General features: G+C 42.1%; 1 protein-coding gene across 4 annotated transcripts in view; it reads left to right on the top strand.

Moving 5' to 3' along the window:
* The window catches only part of adgra1a (adhesion G protein-coupled receptor A1a), a 27881-nt gene extending 16325 nt beyond the window's left edge, over positions 1 to 11556 (top strand). The window contains exons 4-7 of one of the 4 annotated variants that reach the window (XM_046069146.1): positions 8832 to 8983; positions 9787 to 9882; positions 9966 to 10213; positions 10385 to 11556. In XM_046069146.1, coding sequence (XP_045925102.1) covers positions 8832 to 8983; positions 9787 to 9882; positions 9966 to 10213; positions 10385 to 11439 — 1551 coding nt within the window. In that variant the 3' untranslated portion in view covers positions 11440 to 11556. Of the gene's footprint in view, positions 1 to 2590; positions 2663 to 8831; positions 8984 to 9481; positions 9657 to 9786; positions 9883 to 9965 lie in introns of those variants that run through there. The other 3 variants (XM_046069147.1, XM_046069145.1, XM_046069148.1) reach the window with 3 other exon arrangements.
* Positions 11557 to 12372: the final 816 nt, after the last annotated feature.

The following is a 12372-nucleotide window of genomic DNA, read 5'->3' as shown; positions in this document are numbered from 1 at the left end:
CATGCGAAGACGACCGGTCTTTGCGTTTCAAAATCACACAATCCGCAATAACATGTCCCCTCTTATGACAGTAATAACACTGACGCTCTTCTTCCTTCGGACTTGGATTCCTAGGAGGATTAGTCCGAGGTAGGTTTACGCGACGGGCACTGTCTACAACCTGAGGAAACGCTGGTTTGTGAATCAGCATATACTCATCTGCTAATGTAGCTGCAGCAAATAATGTTAACACCTTTTGTTCATTTAAGTACATCACTATGCGTTCGGGTAGGCAGCGTTTAAGCTCCTCTATTAAACAAAGTTCTCTAAGTGAACTGAACTCAGCTACATTAGATGACGCAAGCCACCGATCAAAGAGAATTGTTTTCTCTCGGGCAAACTCTGTGTAACTTTGCGTAGCCGGCTTCTTATGTGACCGAAACTTTTGTCTGTAAGCTTCGGGCACTAACTCATAAATTCGCAAAATTGCTGACTTAACTGTTTCATAGTCTGCACTGTCCTCTATAGAAAGAGCAGCTATAGCCTCCTGAGCTTTTCCCTGTAACTTACACTGCAACAACAACGACCAAACCTCAAGCGGCCATTTTAATGCTAAAGCTATTCGTTCAAAAACTTGGAAGTAAGAGTCCACTTCAGCCTCTCGGAACAACGGCACCAAAGCAATATTTTTGCCGACATCAAATCCGGGACTTACCGAGTCCAATTTGGATGAGTAGGGGAGAGAGGTTGTACCACCAGAACCCGCAGCCCCACCAGCCATAGCTGCGTTGGCGCTTTCTAGCTCCAACTTCCGCAGTCTCACCACCTGGTCAGCCTCAATCTCCATTCTCCTCACTTCGAGTTGGAGTTGCCTCTGACGTTCTCTGTCCTGTGCTTCATACTGGAGACGGGCAAGGCGTACCTTGAGCCGCGCTTCTCCTAGCAATCGAGCACTGCTGGCAGAGGACGGATCAAACCTGGGCAGCGTGAACGGCGTTGCCGGCCTTTCACCTACTTTGTCTGAGTCCGGTACGTCCGTGGCATTGTCAGGGGTAGGCGTGACCTCCCCTTTGGAAGCTGAACCAGCACCTGGGCTCTTTCGCGGGCGGTTCTGGCACTACAAGTATCCCCCTCTCAACTAATGCTAACCATAGCATAGGCTTCAACTCCTTTTTAAGAATGGTTTTGGGAACCGAGATGCTAAAGTGGGCTGCTAACTGGAGCAACTCGTCTTTCCGACACAGCTCAAATTTCTCTACTGAGGGCTGTTTTAGAAAGGCCTCAATCTCAAAACTTGCAGCGGCCATGATTCCCTGAATCAGGCAAGCTGTACCTCGTTACCGTCAAGCTAGTCACTCAACTGTTACCAAGAACCGATTAATGCCAATTGGGATTCCTCTAGAAGGAGATCCCGGACGAGCCCCCATATATGTTACGACCTTTTCCTACGCCGATGAATTTTAGTTAGAACTTTAGTTACTATTTACATTAAAAAATAAGCTTTTTACACACAAAATGTGTGAAGTTTAAAAAATACGATGTGTTGATATAAATTAAATTACTTAACAGTTTATAGAAGTCCAGCTAGTAGAACTACATCAGTTAGGCTAATTGACAGAAATTTAATTGGCAACTGTTTTGGTATTAGTAAATTTTCATGTAAAACATTTCATGGTTCCAGCTTCACAAACGTGAGGATTTGCTGCTTTTACTTTTGATTATTTTAATGTATTTTCAATCATTTTAAGGTTTGAACTGACAAAACAAGCATTGTGAAGGTCTCATTAGGGCCCTGGGTAACTGTGACAACATTTCTCACTATTTTCAGAATTTCTTACAATCGATTAATGGAGAAAATAATCAGCTGATTAATACATAATAAAAATAATCTGCTTTGAGTAGGCTACTTTTATTTTTAATTGGCTACTTCTACATTTTCCTGCTTATAGCCTTCTTACATACTTTTACTTAACTTTTCAATGCAGTACTTGCAGGGTATTTTAAAGGATCTGAATAGGTCCAAGTTACTTTGCTCAACACTGGCTAAAAAAGCCAACGCTTCTGGTTGCAAAGAGTTTGGAAAGTTTTTGACTGCACTAATATTAATTTAGCATGAAATTGGCTGTACTCCCCAACATCAGCTGCTTTCACTATCTTTGATCACAAGCAAGTGATTTTGTCCAGGAATCGTAAAATCAACATGCTAAAAGAAAACTAGTTACTGCATTCATCGGGTCTTGCGCTTCCAACTTCCACTCCTTGTGTGCACGCACATTCATGTTGCCTAGTAACGAACGTGCTTGTAGCGGGATCACAGAATTTACCCGGAAACTATACATTTAAATTTCTTATCAGCTAAACGCCTCTGGAATTTAGTAGGCGACAGGACAAGCTATGAACTCGGCACAAAAATCATCGTCCATTAATTGAATATAGTGGGACAACTTTGAGGCGTTATCTCTTAACTTACTTCACAGCATGAGAAATACAAGGTGTGGCTTGTGAGCATGTGAACTGGCTGAAATGCGTGTCTCACGGTGAATGCGAGGCTTGAGAGCCCTGTAAAAGATTACTCCACGGCAGGATCAGGCAGGATCAGGCAGGAAAATGGCGGGATCCAAGCTAGCCAACTGGAGTACCGGTGGGTTGCTAGCAGGCTGGGAGTCAGGCTGGTGGCTAGCAGGTAGGGGTTCCTAACTAGCATGCTGGTGGCATGCTTAGGGTTAGCTGGCTGAGGTGGTAGCTGGATACTAGCTGTGTGAAAGTTCACAAAATGGAAGCTAGCTGACTGAAATATATCAAACTGTATATTAACAAACTGGGGTACACTGCTAGCATACTTAGCTGACTGAATGCTAACAGACTAGAAACTAGCTGGCTGAAAACACACTCTACAGGCCCCCGATATTTGGCAAACTGCTGTCTAAAATCTGTTTTGACTTTGACTGAGTAGTTATTGTCGGTGATGTTCACAGGACCTGGACAGAGGGAATAAAGAACTGTGTTGTGTTCTTGATAAGTATGGACTGACTCAGCATGTGACGGAGCCCACACACAACAAGAAGCACACTGTGAACTTAATCATCTCCAACGGTCTGAACATTTCCATGGTTGTGGTGATAGATGCTGCTTTCTCTGATCATTCCTGTTTTTTCTTTGAGAGTGATTTCTGAAATGAAAACCGGGGACATTTTTGGTTTGGTGGTCAGTATGTTATTAAAAATATAATGTTATTATTTATGAAATAAAAAAGGGGGACCATATCGGTTTCATAATCTGTCAAATATAACTCTTCTGAATGAAATCAAGCCATTTTGAGGCAGAAACAGTCAATAAGTAGAAGCTGCAATCACTTTCTGGCAAGTGGAATTCTGCACGTTACGGGTTGCATTGGCCATTTAAAGATATTTTAATGGGTACAAAGGACTGGATTGGTCGGTACACAAGTTAAATAATGTAGAGTCATAAGGATAATTGCAAAAGAGATCATGTCTTAATTTTATATATAACTCACCAGTAAATCATGTTAATTATAGGCTACAGTCTGTTTTCCAAATATAAACAAGGATATTAGACATAGGCCTACCAAAAATATAATTCATCCGCAACAACAGGCTTCTACTATTGTCTATAATCATTTAAATGTCAGGCCTGATTACGCTATAAACTGCAAACACTTATCTTGCCACAATTGTGATTATTCTGTTAAAAGGAATGGTAAATAATCACAAACAACATACATTGCTATTACCATGTACGTAAAGTGATGTTTATTTGCACGTTATGTCAGTTCGATCCCGATAAAAGCAGCTGTATTCATAAAGAGATTGGGCGATACAGCTTTAACATACTGCGCGCACTGCCATAGATGGCAATCAGTTTTCGGCGGACGATCACTTGTCAGCACGACACCTGTCTGCTCTGCTGTCCAGTCTTTCTGGCCATGTAAAATCTAATTTCAGGTCTGTTAACACCTTATACAGTCTATGATTAACACACAGTTAAAAACAGGGACATTTCCAGGGGCAGCTCCAGACGGGGCAGGCCACCAAACCAGGAAAACAGGGACGTCTGGTCACCCTAAGGTAATCACAGAAACATCAGTGAAATATTTATTCAGTCTCTCCTCCACATCCACCTTCCCTTGTGTCTCAGTCAGTGAGCTTATAGATACTTTCAATTCTGAAATTACCATTGTTGTTGATGCCACTGCTGTGCTGCTGCACCCACTACTGTGATGGTGGTCTCTGGTAAGAAAAGATCTCCATGGAGAAATGTCACGCTGGTATGAATAGAAAATAAAAGAGTGTCAATAAGCTGGATGCAGGTGGTTAAAAACAAATATCCAGGTTAATAATCTAAACAGTCTTTCTATTTATAATTTAGGCTAGAGCTGAGAAATGCAAGGTGGTCCTTCTGTTCTGGCATCATCAGCAGAAACAATAATATTGCACAACCCTTGTTTGCTACTCTTGACAGGCTAACCAACCCTCCTGTGTCAGTAGCCTCTGAACTTCTATCTATCAGGGCGTGCAATTAATTTGTATCCTTTTTCATTGACAAAATTTAAAAAAGAAGACAGCCGTCAGTGCCTCCATACCAGATACAGGACATGTGTCCAAATAAAATCTGGTTTGAATTCTACATAAAGAACAGGGACAACTTTGTAAAGGTAATTACACATCTGAGCTGACAAAAATGACCTTTGGAGTTCCCCTAGGCTTCATTCTGGGGCCTCCTTTGTTTATCATCTACATGCTTCCACTGGCCACTGAAAAACAACAAAATATGTTACCATAAATGTGCAGATCACACAATTTTCTTCTATTAAATTAACATAAAACTGAAGTAACTGTTTTTGGAGCAAAGGAAGAACTATTAAAAGTCAGTGCTCAACTTGAATGTTAAAAACCACAAGTGATCATGGTGTAGGCATGGACTCAGACCTGAATTCCAACAGCCGCTCCGAGGAGTGAGGAGCGATCTCTGAGGAGCTATGAGCTAGGATACACGAGTGCATGCAGCCTTCGCGGAAGTCTTTTATTGAACGACACGCCCCCTTATTGGATAGTCGTTATATTGACTGGACGCTGCAGCTGAATCGGACTGATCTGATACATCCAACACACATCAAGACATCGCTGCAGTTTCAGGCAGTATAACAGATTAAACTCAAAGTGTATCACTGCCAAGTTTTATAGGCCTATATGATTTGTTTTATGATTCACCATCTTGTTAAAATCTGTGTATCTGTAGGTCTGAACAACAAACGCCACACACAACTTTCTTCATTTCTAAGAAAGGTTTCTGTTTTCTGTTATTTCCCCCATTAACTTTTATTATGGAGACAATTCAAGTCCGAGAGAGTTGCAGAGTGTCAGCAAGAAAAACTTTTTGCATCGTTTGTCATTTTCATTCAGTCACATGAGGCTGATCATTCCTGAGTGTTTAGTCCAAATAGACAACAATAACACGTAGTAAATGACCAAAGAGTTGGACTAAACAAGTCACTAAACTGCACTTAAGACCCTGAAAAAGGCCTGCACATCCAGCCGATCTCACCAACTGCATCTGATGAAATAGTAATAATAATTTAAGCAACATGCCAACAGAAAATGATCCTGTGCTTCTGAACAGGACACTGTATAAATACAGAATACAGGTGTGCAGGTGTTTAACAGGTAAAAGCTACAGAGAGAAAACATGTTGCTCTAGAGTGATAACTGTGAGACTTGTGCACAGTGCTCATGTGTGCGAACACAAACTCCATCAAAGTCTCTCCAGCTGTTAACGCTGATTGACAGCTTTGATCAGCTGTGATCAGCTGCCGCCGTCATCAGAAATGGACAACGCTTTATGTGACTCTTTGAAGGGAAGAACGTCTCATGTCTCTAAAAACATATTTTCTTGTTCCTTCTCTCCTAAGAGTAGGAAGGAAAAGACGCAGGTGAGGCAAACTTGGATGCAATTAAGAGACTTGGGAATCACCCAAAGTCGGCCTACTATCACCTGAAGAATATATCAAGAATTAAAGGACTTATGTCTCAGCAGACCTGGAAAAAGTTATCCATGCATTTATCTTCAGTTGATTCGACTACTGAAACTGTGTCTTTACAGGGCTCGCTAAAAAATCAGCTGTAGCTGATTCAGAACGCTGCTGCTGGAGTCCTCACAAATACTAAAAGAGTGGATCATATCACTCCAGTTCTGAGGTCTTTACACTGGCTTCCTGTCTGTCAAATAATTGATTTTAAAATATTACTGTTGGTTTATAAAGCGCTGAATGGTTTAGGGACAAAAAACATTTCTGATCTTCTGCTACACTATGAACCGTCCTGACCTCTCAGGCCATCTGGGGCCGGACTGCTTTCTGTCCCCAAAGTCAAAACTAAACTCAGATAAAATTCGATATAAACTATTGACCTAAAATATTACTGTTGGTTTATAAAGCGCTGAATGGTTTAGGGACAAAAAACATTTCTGATCTTCTGCTACACTATGAACCGTCCTGACCTCTCAGGCCATCTGGGGCCGGACTGCTTTCTGTCCCCAAAGTCAAAACTAAACTCAGATAAAATTCGATATAAACTATTGACCTAAAATATTACTGTTGGTTTATAAAGCGCTGAATGGTTTAGGGACAAAAAACATTTCTGATCTTCTGCTACACTATGAACCGTCCTGACCTCTCAGGCCATCTGGGGCCGGACTGCTTTCTGTCCCCAAAGTCAAAACTAAACTCAGATAAAATTCGATATAAACTATTGACCTAAAATATTACTGTTGGTTTATAAAGCGCTGAATGGTTTAGGGACAAAAAACATTTCTGATCTTCTGCTACACTATGAACCGTCCTGACCTCTCAGGCCATCTGGGGTCGGTCTGCTTTCTGTCCCCAAAGTCAAAACTAAACTCAGATAAAATTCGATATAAACTATTGACCTAATTACTGAACAACTGACACCACAAGAACAGTCTGCAATCAGATTAAAATCTACTAAGAACAGCACACAATTCAAACAAGTGATTTTGATCCAACACAGAAAACAGAGCAGCCAAGCAGATAATGCCTATTTGAAAAGTAAATATGGTCTAATTCTAGCAGTCTTTGAGTAAGTTATTCCCCGAATCAGGGATGTCACAAGGATTGAAAGATAGGGGGAGCGTATGCACCAGGGTATGCATAACTAGCGCTTGCAAAATCATCAAATCAAATTACACTAACTACTGTTAGGCTACTGCACTTTTTCAATCAGAGTGTGATTTTCCTCTGTAGTTTGGCTTGTATGCCTTGATGCCTAGACCCGCCAACAAAACACGTTCATGTTAAACATGGCCAAAGCTTCAAATAATGAGGTTAAAGTATTTAAAAGAAATCCCTGTGAGCAAAAACCTCAGAATTCCTCCTGTTCTGAACGCTCTGTTTTCAACAGTTTTTTCCTACCAAGGGCTCCTAGACATACGGAGCTAGACGGAGCCGGTATTCCATATATGGTCATTTGCTTCACACAGCAACGGCACTGCAACGCTCAGCCCGTCTGTACCGCTCAGCGACAACAACAGCCTGCTTCAGGTCTTGGCCAATCAGAAGACAGTGGGCTTTATATTATGTTATAAGACATTTTTTTGAACTTTGAATCATGCAAAGCTGCCATACAGGAGTCACAGAACTACAATGTAGGACTGGAACAGTCATTACCAACAACTGTCATTTTCATTCTGTATCATTCACTACGCTGAATCAATCTTCCTTCACCATTCATTTGTGTGTGTGTGCGCGTGTGTGTGTGTGCATGTGTGTGTGTCGGTGTGTGTGTGTGTGTTTGTCGGTGTGTAGTAATGTTGCTCAGCAGCTCAGCAGAGAAGTGATGAAATGCAGCCTTCGTCAAGGTCCTAGTGCCCGACCACACTAGGGATTTAAATTGTGAAGCAGAGGAAACAACCAATAAATAGAAATTATATTTGTATTATTAGTATTTATCAATATTCATGCTTCTCTTGTTGAGTACATGCCTGCACTATAAAAAAAAAAATCTAAATCCAATAATTACTTTTCTTAGTATTTTGGGGGGGCTTAGGGACCATTTTAGGGTAGCTTCAGCCCCCCTAAAATAGGCCTAACGATGTCCATGCCCAGAATTCAGAATTCAGAATGAAACTGCTTCAGTTTCAGGGTCCTGGCATTGTGAATGCTGGCTCACTGTCACACTCTTATTTGGACACTTGAATAGAAGATTGCCGTCATTAATGTTATTAGTGCCACCTGTCCTTTTCCTACTATGACAAGTCAAAATATCTTAACGTGTTTGCTGGCATTTTTTGAACAATAATGTTTTCTGGAGGTGGTAAACAGAAATTAGTGATTAACACAAAGTCAAGCTGAGGACTGAGAATATTAGTTTTGCAGGTATTTGGCCATAAACCAAAAATAACTTATGTCCCGATGGCAGTGCTAGACAAAAATCTAAGGAACAGCAAAATTATACAAAAAAGCCCTATACAAATCATCCTGTGGGGAACAGGAGTGGCTGTACCACACATTTATTATAATTCATCCAGTTCTGTTGAGACATTTCTGGATGGACCATAGGGACCACCAATATGGGTGTAGTACAGTGCACTAGTGCAAAAAGAACTGAATAAAACAAAGCACCACAATGATTCTCGGTGTCATGTATTCAGTCCACTCAACATAACAGTGTGACTATTCAGTTAGCAGCATGATGCAAACATAATAGGATGGAGTGCAATTTGTGCTATGGTGATTACTACACTTATAAATGCACATGCTAATTTGGATAAAGCACAATATTGCTTTTATTAATCTTTGTTTACATCTTTATCTGTGTTAGGTTGGCATCGTACTCCACTATGCTTCTTTGTCTACCATGCTGTGGCTGACATTTACTGCTAGAAATATCTGTAAAGATGTGTCCAAAGACCCACTTCGGGCAAAAGACAAGAATGGGACGGCCCAGACACGCACCAAACCAACGATTCTCAGGTACACTGTAATATTGTAAGTAGGTGTTTATGTGGACACCGGGGCTGAGCAATGTCCTGATTAAACACACACTCATTAATTCACAGCAGTGCTTTGGACTAAATACTTAAGTTAGCATGGCAATTATTCTCTGAATGAAAATGTTAACACACTGCAAATTAGCAGGTATATTGTTCACCCGGCTCTGTTGGATGTATGTTATATGTATTATCTTTGGTGGTTAGCATGCTAACTTTGCTAATTAACACCAAACACAGTACAGCTGGGGCTGATAGGAATGTCATTAGCTTTTCAGGTATTCGGTCATAGACTTAAGAACAAATTGGAGGATCACCAACGCTGTTACAATTCATGAGGGGAGCATGGAATACCTGAACCAACTTTCATGGCAATCCATCCTAAAGATGAACAGTTCACAAAAAAACAAAAAAGTCAATGGCGGAAAATGAAAAGAGGATCACAAAGTCACAAGGATTCATCATCTGGCACTGGATAACAGTATCACATGTCGTGGCAATCCATTCGACAGTTTCAACAAATTATAGAAATAGAAATTGGGATAGAAATTTTCATCCGGAACCGGCCGATAGACTAACCAACATTGCTGTACCTTGAGCCACACCACTAGTGTGGCAAAAATGAGTTTGTGGTTTTCAAGAAACTGTTTCAGCGTGTATGTAAGACTAAAACAACAAATTGTAGAGATCAGTTTAGTTTGATTCATTTTCTTTTTTCTCTGCTTCACCTGCAAATCCTCAAGCCAGTATTTACAGTATACTTTATAATTTTCACTTTTTTTGCAGATTTTATCTTGTAAGCGATGGAATCCCTCTCATTATTGTTGGAGTTACAGCAGCATGTGGTATGGATAACTATGGTAGCAGGGATGACGCATTGTAGTAAGTACTTATTATCTCTGAAAAAATCATGTTTTCACGAATTGTTAAATTGTTAATAAAATAAATATTTGTATTTTTTTCAGTTGCTGGATGGCATGGGAACCAAGCCTGGGAGGTTTCTATGCCCCTATTAGTCTTCTGGTCTTAGTCATGTCTGTGTACTTCTTGTGCACCTACATCCAACTTAAACGCCACCCAGAGAGGAAGTACGAGCTGCGTGTTCTGAGTGAAGAGCAGCAGCAGTTATCGTCCAGTGAATCAAACCATCACTGCCACATCGACGCCGGAGGAGCTCCTGGGTCTGCTGGGGACTGTCTGCCATTTGCAACAGGTGTGTCAGTGCTGGCCAATGAGCACTCATTTAAATCTCAGCTCCGGGCCACAGCCTTCACCCTTTTTCTGTTCGTGGCTACCTGGGCTTTAGGAGCGTTGGCAGTATCACTGGGACACTTCTTGGATATGATATTCAGCTGCCTGTATGGGGCTTTTTGTGTCACTCTAGGACTCTTCCTTCTTATCCAGCACTGTGCCAAACGTGATGATGTATGGCACCGCTGGTGGGCTTGTTGCCCTTCCAAGTCCAAGACAAAGGAAGAGAATGGGGACGGACAAAGTCAGAGGCAGGAGCTCCATCAGCCACACTGCCAATTGAGCTCCCCATGCTCAAGCAAGCAGCCGCTACTCTCTCCTCACCTTGTGCAGAGTTCTTACCACAAAATGAGCCCACCTCAGCAGAGCCTCACACCCAATCACACGGGCCCATGCTATGTGGCCGTTACCACACCTCTCACTGAGCCACTGCCCTCACCACGTCCACTGTCGCTTTCTGATGAGATCCCTCGTCCTGCTCTGCCTCTACAGAGCTGCCTTAATAACAGAACAAAGTCACGCTCCTTCAACCGCCCACGCCCATGCCTCCAGGACTACCGTTCTCACATGACTTCCACCAGTATGGATGGGAGTGTGCATAGCTCCCACCTCGACAGCCCTCATGCTGTGCAACACCTTGAAGGCTCGCCACTGGTTTCCAACAGCCCACACCCAGATCTCCAGCTTCCCTGTCCCAGCCCTCACTTGGATAAGCAGGTAGCTTCCTGCCAGAGCTTGCAACGCCAGACCTCCTGCCACAGTGTACAAGACTCATTGACTTCCTGCCACAGCCACGCACACAACATGCATGACAGCATTACTTCCTGTCATAGCCTCCTCCAGCCTTCTCACGGGGTCCACACCTGCCAGTGGCACATGTATAGCTCAGCTGGGCACTCTTCCACTACAAGCTGCTGTGAGAAACCCGATCCCTTCAGCTTGCAATATCAGCAAGATCCCGACACATACAACTGCATGTCAAAGGCAACAGACAAAAAAAAGGATAATCTCTGCATAGAGGATGAGCAGAAAGGTTTCCCAAGAAATACTCTGCCTCGGCAGCATGGCACTGTCAGCCGGCGAGGTACCATCGGCCGAAACAGGAGCCTGCAGGAAGATGGCCTGTTCGGCTCAGATGCCATAGGAAACATAAGGACTGGCCCTTGGAAAAATGAAACAACAGTATAGTTTTCTTATACTTGTACTTTCAGCATCCCTGTAACTGTAACACCTACTCTGTGTTGGGGTCTTAATGCCTTCAGCTTTGCCATTAAACCACAGGTTGAGGCCTCGTATCTCAAAGATATTTCAGAGCCCTTTATGACAGTTATCTTTAAGTGAATTGCTAATCAGTTTTTTTTTTCAAGGAATAATCAAATGCAAGAAAGGCTTAATAAATGTTTAAATATTAGTCTTCTCCATGCAGTTCAAAGTTGCATTGCAGTATTGGATGGCTCTTTTAAGGGCACAGTGGCTCAGTAGTAAACAGGTCACAGCAAGAAGATCCTGAGATCCTGACCCCATCAACTTCCAGTTGGGGTTTTTTTGTGTATAGTTTGAGTGCTCTCCCTGTGTTTGTGTCAGTTGCTCCACATTCCTCCCACATAACCAAAGACATGCAGGTCATCTAAAAGGAATACTGCTGCCTAGAGGTCCTAATAGATTCAAAACCTTGGACCTGATCCCAAACAGATGTACCCAAACTCAGTGTGCATTATTTACACGAGGACGGTCAGATCCGATCTGAATTAACCCAAAGATTGTGTCTAGGATAGAGCTGATAGCAAGTCTGCTTGGATCCCTTTGGGAATTAGACATATTGATATATGGACCTGATACCTTTCATAATAAAACTGTACCCTACCCAGTTTGGTTAGGCTGAGTACACTGTGTGTGCTCCAGAGTACCCTGCACGTGCCTGCTCAGGGTCCCAGGGTCTCAGTTACTAAGAACCACATGGACCTGTAAATATCTACTGCATATTCCTATCATTGCCCTTGACCAAGGAGCTGGAATTATTAAACAACATTTTTATTTACATCATTACAAAAAGTATGGTCTAGACCTACTCTATATGAGCATATGTCAATCAATATGAACTGGCACTGTATAAATAAAATA

This window comes from Micropterus dolomieu, linkage group LG14, assembly GCF_021292245.1.
Source record: "Micropterus dolomieu isolate WLL.071019.BEF.003 ecotype Adirondacks linkage group LG14, ASM2129224v1, whole genome shotgun sequence".
Lineage (NCBI taxonomy): Eukaryota > Metazoa > Chordata > Actinopteri > Centrarchiformes > Centrarchidae > Micropterus > Micropterus dolomieu.
The sequence above is the reverse complement of the archived record's forward strand: the minus strand, read 5'-3'. Positions and strand labels throughout refer to the sequence as shown.